The sequence below is a fragment of the Mirounga angustirostris genome, unplaced genomic scaffold, assembly GCF_029215605.1.
Source record: "Mirounga angustirostris isolate CCGP_5_RB_7025 unplaced genomic scaffold, mMirAng1.0.hap1 SCAF_5, whole genome shotgun sequence".
Classification (NCBI taxonomy): Eukaryota; Metazoa; Chordata; class Mammalia; order Carnivora; family Phocidae; genus Mirounga; species Mirounga angustirostris.
This window is the reverse complement of record NW_026991713.1, coordinates 7,578,286-7,593,228: the sequence shown is the minus strand read 5'-3', so window position 1 is coordinate 7,593,228 and position 14,943 is coordinate 7,578,286. Positions and strand designations below refer to the sequence as shown.

Below are 14,943 nucleotides of genomic sequence, written 5' to 3'. Positions count from 1 at the left end.
AGCTTGGAGTCCAGCCAGGGGTGGGGGGTGCTGCTGGCTATGAGACCTCCTGAAGAACCGTTTCCACTCCCTGTGCCCGCCGCCGCTCCATGACCGGCAGTGGCTCCCTGGTGCAGATTAGACCGAGTGCAAATGCACACACCTTTCCTTTACTGGCCCCCAGGCTAGACACAGTTCAGCTTCACAGGAACCCTGAGGTACACGTTGACTTCATCTTATCAGAGTTTAGTAACTCATTGGCTTAAATCCACAACTGTTAAATGACAGCAGCGGGATTAAGCCCAGGGCGGTCTGCCGTATTACCACCAGTAGGTACTCTTCTTCATTCAGTGTCCTTCCTGAAGCATCTTCCACATGCCAGACAGCACCGCTAGAGGTTGGGCCTCAAAATTGCAATGCATGGGTGCTCCTGCCGTGGCCATGAGCCAGGTGAGCATGCCCAGAACGGGACTCAGGGCCCTGTGTGATCCTCGAGGTCAGGGTCCTTTTTTTTTTTTTTTAAAGTAGGCTCCATGCCCAACATGGATTTGAGATCAAGTCTCATGCTCAAAAAAAAAAAAGTCACATACTCTACCAACTGAGCCAGCCAGGCACCCAGGGCCCCTATCAATTCCTTTGTATTCCTGGGAGGAAACTGCCACTTTCAACAAAAATGAAAAACCTATAACCCCAGGGCTAGCATTTGGTGGGCGATCTCCAAGTCCAAAAGGGTGGCTGGATGGAACCGTCGCAGATGTCCCAATGCCTGCTGCAGCCAGCATACCACGGGAGTCAGGGTGCGGGGTCTTCCCCTTCATCCAAAGCCCTGACCCGCAGCTGGCGCCATCAGGACCACGCTCAGCATCCACGTGAGCTCCCAGGGCTGCCGCAGGGGGGGGAGAGAGCACGACGCTCTTCAGCGCCATCTGGCAGGACGCGTCCGCGGAGATTAATGCCATTGTCATTACTGCTAGTTCCAGATCTGACCTCTAAGGCACAATTGTTCATCTTCAGCTTGGTGTCTTTCTAGGGGTTCCTTCCTCCCAGCCTACCGGACAAGGAACACTTAAGAAGTGAATTGGGCCCCCGCCAAAGAAGATACACCTCAGAATGAGACCTTACTCGGAAAAAGGGTCTTCACAGAGGTAATCAAGTTAGAACAAGGTCATCAGGGTGGCCCTAATGCAATATGACTCCTGTCCTTCTAGAAAGAGGGAATTTGGAAGCAGAAGATGGGACGGGGGGACATGCCATGTGAAGTCTGGCAGACTGCAGCTGTGCGGCCACAAGCCAAGGCACATCTGGGTCCACCAGAAGCTGGACGGGGCTCAGAAGGCTCTCCCCTACAGCCTTCAGAGGGAGCACAGCCCTGTGGACGCCTTGCTCTCCCGCTTCTGAGAACAGTGAGACAAAAATGTCTGTCGTCCTAAGCCACCCGGTTTGTGGTCCTTTTTCACGGCAGCCCCTGGGCGCTTCTACACCATCTCATGGTCCCCAGGCACTCAAGTCCTGCGAGTGCCGGTCCAGAGGCAGGCTGAGCACTGTCCCTGTCTTACCGGGACCCACTTTTCTGTTCTCATCCTCCCTCTCAGGACTGGCCTCACCTCCCTGTGCCCTCACCGCACAGCAGGGGTTCCCACAGGCAAGGCCCCCGTATCCTGCTCGCCCTTCACTGCGTGCTGCACAGTTTTGCTACAGCCGAGGGCTCGAGGACGCGAACGTAAACGCCAGGCGGGTGATGCGACACCGCAGAGCAGGGCCGGCGTGTGGCTGACGAGCCCCGGGAGGCGGCGGCAACAGCGCCTGAGCCTCTGCTCTGTCCCGGGGGTGAGCCAGGCCCGAAGGGGTGAATCAACAATGACCCAACAATGATCCAACAATGACAAGCGGCATTGCTTTTAGGAACACGCTGGGGCCAGGTAGCCTGTGGCTTCTCGGAAAGGCCACTGTCCCACAGGACGTAGTCATTTCCTCATAAACCCACCTGGGCCCAGCCAGGGGTGCAGGAGGTGAGGAGCGGGGACAGATACTACGGCAGGGAAGCAACAGAGTCATTGCCCAGATGTGGAATCACGTGAATTAGGACCGAGAGAAGTCAGATCCCTGCTCCCCTGGGCTCTCTGGAACCTGACCCACCCACCGAGGCCTCCCCCTGACCTGCCTCAGGCCAACCTTGTCTGCTGTCCACCGTCATCGTCATCCCTTCACGCGGGTTCTCCTGGCACCAGACCTGGGGGCGGGCATCCGCTTGGCCTTCCTGGCAGCCCTGCCGCGGCAGGTTTCAAAGACAGCAGTTGCAGCCCTCACCCTCTGGCCGTGGGCGCTGGGAGGGGCGGCACAGACGGCCCCCACACGCAGGTTCAGCCCCATGAGCCACCTGAGGAGAGGAGAGAGTTCAGGGACCCCGCTGTGCTGAGCCTTCCCGGGGGACGCGAGGAGGTCCTTGGGAACCGGCGGGCAGTGGAGCCTGGTGGGCGAGGGCAGACTCTGGAGGGAATCCCGGCTCAGCCCCTCACCAATTAGGGGACTCAGAAGGAGTCACTTCAATTCTCAGATCCCTTCTCGGTAAAAAGGAGATAGTAATAATAATAAATAGTGACAGAGAGCTCAGGGTGCTCCAGACACTGTTCAAATCAATCTATATATGCGAGCTGACAGTGTCATCCTCACGAAGAACCCCCATGAGGTGGACACGGTTCCTTCCAGCCCCTTCACAGATGAGGGAATGGCGCAGAGAAGGCATGGGGCCCAAGTTAGTCGCAGAGCAGGATTGGAGCCCAGCTCTGCTGGACTCCAGGGTTCTTGGTGCTTTCTTATGAAATTAATGAAGTGCCCACAAATATTTATTAGGTCCCACCCCACTAGGCTGTGAGGATTGCATCCCCACGTGATGGGTGAGGGAATCCAGGCCCAGAGAAGTCCACCCCAAGCCCCATGCCCTTCTGGCTCCCTCAGGAACGGCAGCTGGCTCCGGCAGGACCCTCCCCTCCGAAGATGCTCAGCGGGCGCAGCCATGGTGCCCTGGGGAGAGGGTGGGCTTGACTGAGAGCAGCTGGGGAGTCCCCAGCTGGGGGGGGGCCCGGTGAAGTCGCCTACCTGTGCAGCGGGAGCAGCTGACAATCACAGTGGAAGGGATTGCCGCTGAGGTCGATAAGCTCCAGCTGGCTGAGATGGGCCAGGGCAGGCATGGTCTGCAGCTGGTTCTTCTGCAGGTGCAGGCTCTGCAGCCAGGGCCCCAGGCCCGAAAAGGCCCCGGGAGAAATCTGCGAGGAGATGCCAAGCCTTGGTGTGAGCTCCTGCCAGGCCCGTCTCACCCCTAGGCCTGGGAGGTAGCCCCATGCTCCCCCAGCAGAAGGGAAGTGGAGATCCCAAGGTGGCCCCCCAAGAAAGGGCAGTGCGGACCCTGGTTGGTCTGATCCCAAAGCGCCTGCCCTTTGCACGTCACCTGGATGCCCAGCTCATGGTTCTTTCTGCTCTGCCCGAACACGCCCCCATAATGGCAGATCCCCTTGGTGGCTCCAGCCCTGCCCTCAAAGTGCACAAGAACCCCATGGACCCACTTCCTCGTTCCTCCGGGCTCTGGCAGCACCCTCCCTGGATGGCCTCTCTGTGTGGCACTGGAGTCCACCTGATCTGTCCCCACACCTGAGCTCCCTGGGGGCAGGCATAGGGTCTGGCCTATCCCAGGGGCACCCGGCCCAGCCTCAGGCCTAACTGTGGGGGCAGCGGTGTCTGCCCAGTGAGTGCCTGCTGCATGGGGCTCGTGCTGCCTCCCCCACCCCACACTCCAGCCCCGCACCTGCTCCAGGCCACTGCTGTTCAGGAAGAGGTGCTGCAGTGAGCGGCCCACGGGCCGGAAGGCCCCGTCTGGCAGGGTTTGGAGCGGGTTCCCCGAGAGCTGCAGCTCCAGGAGGGCAGGCAGCCCCTCCAAGGCCCCAGTGGGCACCCCTTGCAGCTGGTTCCTGTCCAGGTGCAGCTTCTCCAGCTCGGGCGCTGGGCCTATTGCCCCGGGGGACACTCGGGTGATGCGGTTGCCGCTCAGGTAGAGCCAGCGCAAGGCTGGCAGGCCTGCCAGGTCCCCGGGTCCCAGGCGGTCCACGGCGTTGTTCTGCAGGTGCAGGGAGAAGAGGCTGGGCAGGGCGCGCAGGGCGGCCCCGGGCACGTGCCGGAAGCGGTTGCGCTCCAGGTACAGGTAGCCGAGGCGGGGCGCCCCCTCCAGGGCAGCGGCGCGGAGGCCGGCGAGCTGGTTGTCCGAGAGGTAGAGGTAGATGAGGCTGCCCAGCCCGGCCAGGGCGCCCGCCTCCAGCTCCGCGAGGCCGCAGTGCTGCAGGTGCAGCGACACCAGCCGGCCCAGGCCCGGGAAGGCGGCTCGCGGCACCGAGGGGAAGTGGTTGCGCCTCAGGTCCAGGAGCCGGGTGTCGCCGGGGAAGCCGCGGGGCACGGCGCGCAGGCCCCGGCCCTCGCAGCCGCTGTGCCGGGACTCGGAGGCGCACACGCAGGCCGGCGGGCAGGGCCGGGCGGCCCCGTCCGCCTCTTCGGGGGCGGCCGGGGGCGCGCGGGGCCGCGCGGCCGCCCGCCCCTCTTCCTCCGCCGCCGCCGCCGCCGCCGCCCTGTCCCCGGGGCAGCGCAGGTCGCCGGGCCTCAGGGCGCCCAGGGCCTCCCCTCCGAGGCGCCGCGGGCCCCCGCACGTGCCGTCCGAGCGCACCCGCGCGCGCGCCAGCCACTCGAGCAGCGGCCGGGCCTCGCAGCCGCACCACAGCGGGTTGCCCTGCAGCCGCAGCCGGCGCAGCCGCCCGGGGCCCTGCAGCGGCGGCAGGCCGGCCAGCTGGTTCCCGCGGAGGTCCAGGGTGTGCAGGCGGGGGCAGCGCGCGAAGGCCCTGGCGTCCAGCGCCTGCAGGGCGCCGTGGTCCAGCAGCAGCTCCCGGAGGCCGGGCAGCGCCAGCCCGTCCTCCTCGCCCACGTAGGTGAAGGGGTTGTGGCCCAGCTCGAGGCGGGCCAGGACGCGGGCCTGGGACAGGGCTGGCCCCGGCAGGGCCTGCAGCTCGTTGTGGTGCAGGCTGAGCCGGCGCAGGGCGGGCAGGCCGGCCAGGGCCTCGGGGGCCAGCACGCTGAGCGCGTTGTGGGCCAGCTGCAGCCAGCGCGCGCGCGCCAGCCCCTGGAAGGCCATGGCGGGCAGGTAGACCAGGGCGTTGTGGGCCAGGTTCAGTGTGGCCAGCGCGCTCAGCGCCCCGAACGTGCCCGGCCGCAGCTCCTCCAGCATGTTGCCCTCCAGCTCCAGCCGCTGCAGCGAGCGCAGCCCATCCAGGGCCTCCTGGGGCAGCGAGCTGAGGCGGTTGGAGGCCAGGTTGAGGAGGAGCAGGCGGCCCAGGCCGCGGAAGGCGCCCTCGGCCACCAGCTCCACCTGGCAGTGCCGCAGGTCCAGATGTGTCAGATAGGGCAGATCCTGGAAGGCAGCTGGCGGGATCACCTTCAGCATGTTGCCTTGGAGGTCCAGCCGCTGAGTCAGCTGAGCGGGGAGAGGCAGGGGGAGGCTGAAGAGCGTGAGGACTACAGCCTTTGCAGGCGCTGTTCCCTCAGCTGCACACTCCCCCCCCCCCACCTTTTCCTCATTCTCTTCGTCCTGCTCCCCGACACCGCCTCCAGGAAGCCTTCCCCCCTAGCCACCTGGGCACTTTTCACATCGGACTGTCGCTGCCTGTTCACTTTCTCTCTTCCCTCCTAGCCCTTGACTCCACAGAGCAGAGACCATATCTTATTCCAGTACATCCCCTGTTCTCTCTGGTTCTCTCCCGCAGGGTTTGTAATTAATTCCGTATTTTTTTAAGATTTTTTATTTATCAGAGAGAGAGCACAAGCAGGGGGAGGGGCAGAGGAAGAAGCAGGCTCTGTGCTGAACAGGGAGCCCGATGTGGGGCTCGATCCCAGGACCCTGGGATCACGACCTGAGCCGAAGGCAGACGACGCTTCACCGACTGAGCCACCCAGGCGTCCCAATTCAATATTTATCTTCTAGGTCACTTACTTGTTCCAATCACATAGAATTGTAAATAGATTGTCTCCCTAGTGGTGGTTGTTATTCCCATTTTACAGATGTGAAGACTGAGGCTCAGAGAGGAAAGGTGACATGCCAAGGTCTCCCAGCCAGGCAGTGGCAGATCCCCTGCTGCCAACCCAGGCTCCTCCTGCTGTCCTCCCTGCCCCCCTCACCCTGCTGACCTCAGAGATGGCGTCTGGCACCTCCGTGAGGTTCTGGTGCCGACAGGCCACGTGCCGCCCGGGACTGTCGCAAATGCACGTCTGTGGGCAGCGTTGGGCAGCTGTATGCCAAGCTGGGCCCAGTGGCAGCAGAAGCAGCAGCACCAAGGAGACTCTCCGGGGCCTGGGAGAGGGAGGAATGGTCCGTTGTTCACAGGGGCAAGGGTCCCACGCTGTCCACTCACCGAGCCTAGCTCCTGTTTCCGGAGCCCCTGAGATGTCTTCCTTCTTTGGCCCCAGGGAAGGCGTCATTGCTCTGAGCCTCACGACGCTCCATGCAGCAAAGCTTCTATCGTTAGCCTTGTTTAACACTGGGGGAAACTGAGGCTCAGAAAGGCGACCTGGCAAGTCTCCTGGACCGCCTGCCCCTCGGCTCAGGGAGGCCTTGCTGAATGCGAGGATGACCTGAGGGCTCAGCGAGTGTGCCCAGGCTGTGATGAGGCTCCTGGGTCCAGGGGGAGGCCTGGCCCTCCCCAGTGTGAGGGTGCCAGAGACAGAAGCAGCCCGTCCCCAGACATGGTGGGAGGGAGCATAGTGGCACCCGCTGTAGGAAGACGGCCTGCAGCCAGAGGGGCACCCAGGCCGGGCCTAAGTGTTTAAGGCCAGGTTCGGGGGACCAGGTGTTACGGGGTCCGAGGGGCTCGAGGAGCCTTACCGGCTGGTCAGAGCCATGCTGGCAGGTGAGCAGGAGGCTTAGGCCTGTCGTCCATCCGATGCCACCCCACCAGCCCGGAACGGGACGGCTGAGGGGATGGTCCCGGGCTCTGCTTTGGGCGGCTCCATCCCCTTCCCCGTCCATCTTCCCCCAGCATATCCATCCATCAGCCAGTGGGACCCCTTCACCTCACAACCGCAACCGCTGCCTGTTGCCTCTTAGGGGTGATTGCTGGCTCCCCCACACTCTGCTCACCACCACCAACCGAAGGCAACCTTCCAAGATATTCCAAGATACAGACGGGCTCTGACACCGCCAACCTGAAGCCCTCCAGCATCTCCCCACTGCCTGACTCCTGATCCCACCTGGATCCGGAGCGCTCCGACTCCCCAGTGTCACCCTTGGCTCCCAGACCAGAAACACACACGACAGAGCTTCCTCCTCGCCGCCCGTGACTCCTAAGTCCCCCGGCTCTTCCTGCTGTTCTCAGCCCGCATCTCGGCCTCTGGGCAGCCCGTGCCAGGCCCTGGGCTGGGCCCCCACCCTCAGCCTCCTCACTGCTCCTCGCCCTCTATTGTTCAGTCTCCTTGAAGTCTCGGCCCCTTGAAGGCCGGGGCTGCTGGCATCCTCCCGAGGCTCAGGGTGGACCGGGGAAGGGGGGCCCGTGGGGACAGACCCCTCAGGGACAAGCGTCCAGGGTTGAGGCCTGCTGAGGTTGAGGACGCGCCCACGGCAGCTCGCTGGAGCATCCACCCTGCCATTCACCACCTTCCTCAGAAACCACTTCGGGGACAGCCTTGGAGAATCTCTCCCCCGACAGATCCCAGAGCCCCTGTCCCCCAACGCGTCAGAGGCCCAGAGAGGGCCAGGGGCTTGCCTGCAGCCCCTCAGCTTCTGTAGACCCCCCTGGTACCCTCCCAGGGCCCACACACTCACCCCTCCATGCCGCCTCGCCTCACACTGCCAGTCCAGCCTGGATGCGGCGGGAGCCCCCCTGTCGGGCCCGCAGGCCTGGCAGCCGGGACGGGGCTGAATGGGAGGCATTGTGGGCAGCCCAGCCCGAGGCTGAGGTGAAGGAGGGGCGGGCAGGGGCGGGAGAGTGGCTGGAGTTACAGGGCCTCCTGCCCGGCGCCAGCTCAGGGCTCAGGATCACGGGCCAGGCCTGAGAGCCCAGCCAGGACAGCTGGGTCCCAGGCTGGCTGGCAGGGAGGGGCGTCTCGGGGCCAGCCTGTGGGTCCCAGACCTGGGCTCCCTCCCAGCTGTGGGCTGTCGGACAGTATTAGTAACTAGCTCACGGGTTGCTGTGGGGGCCCAGGAAAGCACCTGGAACATAGTAGGTGCTCGAGCATGGTTCACTCTGTCCTGTTTATTATACATTTACGTACATTGTTTAACACTGTACAAATGATATTCTGCAATTTTTTTATTTTTATTTTTTTTTAAGGCTTTATTTATTTGTCAGAGAGAGAGAAGAGAGAAAGCAAGCACAAGCAGGGGGAGCTGCAGGCAGAGGGAGACGGGGAAGCATGCTCCCTGCTGAGCAGGGAGCCCGATGTGGGGCTCGATCCTAGGACCCTGGGACCATGACCTGAGCCGAAGGCAGACGCTTAACAACTGAGCCACCCAGGCGCCCCTGCAATTTTTTTTTTCCACTCAACATCAAATTATCGAGTGATCCTGGCTGATTCTTCTTAGTCATGTTCATTTTAACGGCTGTGTAATATTCCATTGTGTACAGGTGGCAACTCTACTTATCCATTAATCTTGGAGATTTGGATTGCCTCTTTTTTTTTTTTGCTTCCAAGATTTTATTACAAATAATATTGCAAAACAACATCCAAATACCTATCTTCCTGGGCACATGTGCATTTAGTAAAAAATGCAACAGGGGCACCTGGGTGGGTCAGTCAGTTAAACCTCTGACTCTTAGCTCAGGTCTTGATCTCAGGGTCGTGAGTTCAAGCCCTGCCTTGGGCTCCACGCTGGGCATGGAGCCTACTTAAAACAAAACAAAACAAAAAAATTTTTTTTTAATGCAACAGTTCATGTAAACCATAGCAAACTTCTATACATCCTGTGATTGTTCAGATCCAGGTTGCTGGTGGATTTGCATCTGTTGTTATTCAGTTTGCGTGGATCTTTTTTTTTTTAAACCAGAAATAGTGCCGGACCACAGGCTTGTGCTTTATTTCACTCGGCAATTTCATGTCAGTGGCATCAGAGTGTGCACTCTTCGGTTTTTTTCCATTCAACATTATGTTTGAGCTTCATCTGTGATGCATATTTTTAAAATCTGCTTAATTTTTATATAGCATTTCAGCACTCCATTCCATAAATATCCCACAGCAGTGGCATGGGGGGGTGGGGGGGTGGAGACCAGAGGGCCATCTGCCCCAGATGCAGGCAACAAGGGGGTGTGCGGTTGGTAGGGAATTTAAATGCAAGGGGACCCAGTTGGTTTGCTTTTTATTGTCATCACGTGCTGGTGATTCTAAACACCGCTGATGCTAAAATATTCCTCCCTGCTTGGGTGGACCGTTCTCACCTCCGCTTTCTTGGTACCACATGGTGCAATTAATCCATTCCACTCTTTTTCTTTTTTTTTTTTTATTTGACAGAGAGAGACACAGTGAGAGAGGGAACACAAGCAGGGGGAGTGGGAGAGGGAGAAGCAAGCTTCCCGCCGAGCAGGGAGCCCGATGCAGGGCTCGATCCCAGGACCCTGGGATCATGACCTGAGCCGAAGGCAGACGCTTAACGACTGAGCCACCCAGGCGCCCCCCCATTCCACTCTTGAAGGACATTTGGGTTGTTTCCAGGCTGGGGCTATTATGAAGAGGGCTGCTTACGACATTTGCACGTTTTTGGTTTTCTTTTTAAAGATTTTATTTGAGAGAGAGCGAGAGGGAGTCAGCACGCACGAGCAGGGGGAGGGGGCAGAGGGAGAAGCAGGCTCTCCGCTGAGCAGGGAGCCTGATGTGGGGCTCGATTCCAGGACCCTGGGATCATGACCTGAGCCGAAGGCAGATGCTTAACCAACTGAGCCACCTGGGCGCCCCTGTTTGCACGTCTTTTGGAGAACATAGCACAACCCATCTCTCTCGGGGTAGACCTATGGGTGGAACTGCTGGCCATAGAATGTGCTTATTTTCAGCTTCAATGGATATTGCCAAACAGTTTGTCCGAGTGTTTGTACCAAATTACACTTTCCCCAGCAGTGTGGGAGCTCCATTGCTCCATTCTCACCAATGCTTGGTATCAACTGTTTTGCAATTTTGCCATTGTAAAAATAATAAACTCTTAAAAAAAATAAGCATCTTTTCATATGCTTTTTGTGAAGTCCCCATTTGAACATTTTTGTTCATTTTTCTAATGAGTTGATTTTATTTTTAAGTAATCTCTACACCTAATGGGGGGCTCGAACTCATGACCCCAAGACCAAGAGTGGCATGCTCTACCGACTGAGCCAGCCAGGCGCCCCTATGATGCCTTTTTTTTTTTTTTTTTAAGATTTATTTTAGAGAGAGAGCGAGTGAATGAGAGCAGGAGCAGGAGGGGGAGAGGGAGAGGGAGAGAGAATCTCAAGCCAACTCCATACTGAGCGCAGAGTCCAATGCGGGGCTCGATCTCAGGACCCTGAGATCATGATCTGAGCAGACACCAAGAGTCAGACGCTTAACCAACTGTGCCACCCAGATGCCCCCCATGAGACCTTTTTTTTTTTTTTAAGATTTTATTTATTTATTTGAGACAGAGAGAATGAGAGACAGAGAGCATGAGAGGGAGGAGGGTCAGAGGGAGAAGCAGACTCCCTGCCGAGCAGGGAGCCCGATGCGGGACTCGATCCCGGGACTCCAGGATCATGACCCGAGACGAAGGCAGTCGCTTAACCAACTGAGCCACCCAGGCGCCCGAGACCTTTTGATAAACAAAATCCTGTTCTCACTGCTACACAGTATCCATTGTGTCAATACCCTATAATGGCAAACTAAGGAAGGTCTTTAAGATATCCACCGACACACGATCTCCTGAAAGATCAGTAGTTTTGGCTTTTACATTTAGGATTTTTTAAATTGTGCTAAAATGTACATTACATAAGATTTACAATCTTAACCCTGTAAGTGTACAATTTCGTGGCATTCAGTGCATTCACATTGCTGTGCAAACCATTACCACAATCCATTTCCAGAACCTTGTTGTCATCCCAAACAAAAATTTTACACCCAAGACACAGTAACTCTCCTGTCTTCACCCAGCCCCTAGTAACCTCTCTTCGAGCTACCTCTTATCTGTGCAGTCATACACTACTTGTCCTTTTATGTCTGGCTTTCACTGAGCACAGTGTTTCAAGGTCCATCCATGTTGTAGCATGTGTCCGAAGTTCATTCCTTTTTATGAATGAACAGTACTCCACTGTGTGTGTATTTTTAAAGATTTATTTATATTTATTTCAGTGAGAGAGAGAAAGCAGGGGGTTGGGCAGAGGGAGAGGGAGAGAGAGAAACTCAAGCAGACTCCCTGCTGAGTGTGGAGCCCAACACGGGGCTCGATCTCATGACCCTGAGATCAGATCTGAGCTGAAACCAAGAGTCGGACGCTCAACCGACTGCGCCACCCCGAATATGTATATTGATCACATTTCATCTGTTCCCCTATTAACGGACACTAGGCTGCTTGCACCTCTTGGCTCTTGTAAAGCTGCTGTGCACATGGACATACAGGTATTTGCTGGGGTCCCCCCATTCCCTTCTTTTGGGTTCACACGCACCAGAAGTGGGAGTGCAGGCGGTTGGAAGCCCCCTTTTCTCCACCTTGTCTCATTCTCTTCCCTCTGTCTCCTCCCAGAGGCAACCACTTTCCCGAGGTAGTATAACTTCACTATAATGTATGGCATTAACAATTTTAAACTATCAACTGTACATACTGCTTTGCAAACTTGTTTTTTTCACTCAACATTTTCAAGGTTTATTCACATGAATGAAGACAGCTCCTGCATCTCCTGTATTCACTTTAACGGCTGCATTTAAAAAAAAAATTTTTTTTTAGGGGCGCCTGGGTGGCTCAGTCAGTTAAGTGTCTGCCTTCGGCTCAGGTCATGATCCCGGGGTCCCGGGATGGAGCCCCACATCGGGCTCCCTGCTTAGCAGGGAGTCTGCTTCTCCCTCTCCCCTGCTGCTGTCCTCTCTCTCTCCCTCCTCTCAAATAAATGAATAAAACCTTTATAAGTTTTTATTTAAGTAATCTCTACACCCAACCTGGGGCTCGAACTCACAACCCTGAGATCAAGAGTCACATGCTCTTGGGACTGAGCCAGCCGGGCGCTCTGTAACTGTGGCATATTATCCCACTGCATGCGGCACCCGCTGTAATTAACCGTTTTTTTCCCGAAGGACATTGAGGTTATTAATTTTCTGGACTTTTCCATGAAACTGCCCTTGTAACTTGTCACCTTGTGCACGTGTACAACGGTTTCTCTAGGGTAGATCCTTAGAAATGGAATTTGGGGTCACAGGCTACACATATCTTCACCTGAGTACCTGCCAGATTGCTCTCTGAGGTGGTTTTATTAGTCTGATATCCCTCCAACATGTGCAATGTAAAAGATTCAGCTCTTTCCTGGGGTCATGACCTCTCAATGACATCCGCCAGTCTGGTCCAAAATGGCGTCTCTGTGGCTTCATTTTGCATTTCCTTGATTTCCAGTAAAGGGGAACATATTTTTTGCTTCTCAGGTTGCATCCTCTGTGAACTGCCTGTTCATATCCTTTGCCCATTTTCAATTGGATGTACTATTCTCAACACTAATCCTCATGCAACATATGTGGCAGTCTTGTATTTTATCACCTTGCCAATTCTTAGGGTGTTTTGGTCATTGTTTTTCACTTTTTGACAGTAGCAAATTTCCTTATGCCTGTGCTTTTGTGATGTCAAACCATGCTCTTGTATTTTAACCTTTTTTAAAAAAAAATACATGGTTTTGTTGTTGTTGTTTTTTTTTAATGGCTCTTAGATGGATAGATCTGGTTCACTTTGAACGTTTGGTGGATGGCTGTGGTCTAACTGTCCTTCCACTCCATCCTGTCCCCTGCTTTCCCCAGACTAACTCCTATCTTGAACACTGGGTTTACCACATACATGCGTATACCTAAACACAGTTGCTTTTGACCCCATGGTATGGTACTGAGATTTTCTTCACTCAGCATCCTTCCTGATTCATCCACACGATGCATGTAGCCAGGGTTGATGCGTTTTCATGGTTGTGTGATGTTACACTGTATAGCTTTGCATTTGATCCACTTTCCTGATATTGGCCTGAGTCGTTTCTAGGTTCCTAGGATCAGGAAATGTTGCTTGGGAGTGCCTTTGGCCATGCTTCCTGGGGGCTTCAGAATGGAATTATTGCTGGTTTAGCCCCAAGCCCATGGCTGGACTCCCTTTAGTGAGAATAGCCTGGTGCTGAGCAGGCCTTAAGTACTTGGGGGTAACATGCCGTCTAGGCCGAGGCATCTCTCATCTTGCAGACCCCAAGTCATGGCCCTCAGAGACATGAAGCCTGTGTAATCCCAGGGTTGGCTGTAGTCCTTGGGAGCGTTTGAGTCCGGGGAAGTTCCAAAACCTACATAGCTCTCAGTAAGCAGCTGAGTTAGAGGCTGAGCCTCAGGCCCCTCCCTGCACCTGCAGCTGGTCAGGAGTTCTGAACTCTGAACTGGTCCGAAGGACTGAGTAGGGGCCAGGGCCTATACCCCTGAGACCAACAGGACCCTCCACAGTGTGCGGGTCCGAGGAGCCTGGCAGTGCTGGCCTGCGGCAAGGTTAAATGAGATCGTGGTGCACGTCTCAATCTGAACTGAAGCTTGCGCCTTCATAACCTAGGAGGCCACAGGTGCCAGCACCAGGCAGCCTGGAAGGAAGAGCCAGGCCAGAGAACCTTGAGCAGGCCCCTAACTCAGCCCTGAGCCTCAGTTTCTCCATCTGTTAAATTATCACCTGTGACAAGTTCTACTTGAACCTCCAGACTCAGCGCTTACATCCCTTTTATATTAACAGCTATTTGAGAAAGAGCACATGTGCAGGAGGAGGGGGAGGGGTAGAGGACGAGGGAGAGGGAATCTCAAGCACACTCCCTGCTGAGCACAGAGCCTGACGTGGGGCTTGATCTCACGATCCTGAGATCATGGACCTGAGCCGAAATCAAGAGTCGGATGCTTAACTAAGCCACCCAGGCGTCCCTTGCACCCCTAACTCTTGAAGACTTCCCTGACCTCACTGCCCACTGTCCCTTACACTAGGCCATGCCTGTTCGTCTCCTGCACCAGACTGGGAGCCTCCCAAAAGCTGTGCCTGTGGCCCAGAGCTCAAAACAGGGCCTGGCGAAGGGGTGGGGGTTGGAGTTGGTCAGACCTCCACCTGCCTTCTGCCATATCACCTCACATGGGGGGTAGGGGGGCAAGGCATGGGCATCTCTTCCGCCACCTGGCCAAGACAGATGGTGCCTGTTCCTGAGTGGTCCATAGCCAGTAAGGAAACGCTGCCCCCTAAGAAAGCCTGGAGGGACCGCTTCAATTCTGTAGGAGACACGGGCTCCCCAAGTGTGCCTGCTGTCTAAGGTAGGCAGTAAGGAGGGTCTGCTTAGCTGTCCTCACACCACATGTGGCAAAGGAAAGGAAGGATCCCGGGCAAGGTGCCCTCCACTCCAGGCCCTGTGGCCAGATACCCTGTGGTGGCTTCCCAGCCAAGCTCAACCCTGTGAAGTGACCTTGCTAGCCAGACCCGGGGGGTTCCTGACTGTGCAGCCAGAGGGGCTCGCGGCAAAATCCAGACCGTGTCCGGCTTCGCCAGGTCCATTAATGGAGCGATGCGGGGGCTAGAGAACTGCAGCCCAAAGCCTAGGTGAAGGGTAAGATGAGGCTGGACAGATGAAACAGGCCTAACCCAGGCCCCTCGGTGCGCAGAGGAGGAGATCCTTCCGCCCACCCCCCCGACCCCCAGGAGTCGCGGCCCACTCCTGGGCACGAACCGCCCAGCTGCTCAAGGACAGCTGGTGTGTCTGCACG

General features: G+C 56.8%; 1 protein-coding gene across 2 annotated transcripts in view; it reads right to left on the bottom strand.

The window, feature by feature from the left end:
- Positions 1 to 14,943, bottom strand: part of CHADL (chondroadherin like) — a 17,839-nt gene extending 2,896 nt beyond the window's left edge. The window contains exons 1-4 of one of the 2 annotated variants that reach the window (XM_054506791.2): positions 6,196 to 14,943; positions 3,779 to 5,485; positions 3,076 to 3,242; positions 2,152 to 2,356 (exon numbers count right to left, since the gene is read on the bottom strand). In XM_054506791.2, the coding sequence (XP_054362766.1) occupies positions 2,176 to 2,356; positions 3,076 to 3,242; positions 3,779 to 5,485; positions 6,196 to 6,486 (2,346 nt within the window). In that variant the 5' untranslated portion in view covers positions 6,487 to 14,943 and the 3' untranslated portion in view covers positions 2,152 to 2,175. Of the gene's footprint in view, positions 1 to 2,151; positions 2,357 to 3,075; positions 5,486 to 6,195 lie in introns of those variants that run through there. The other variant, XM_064590563.1, reaches the window with a different exon arrangement.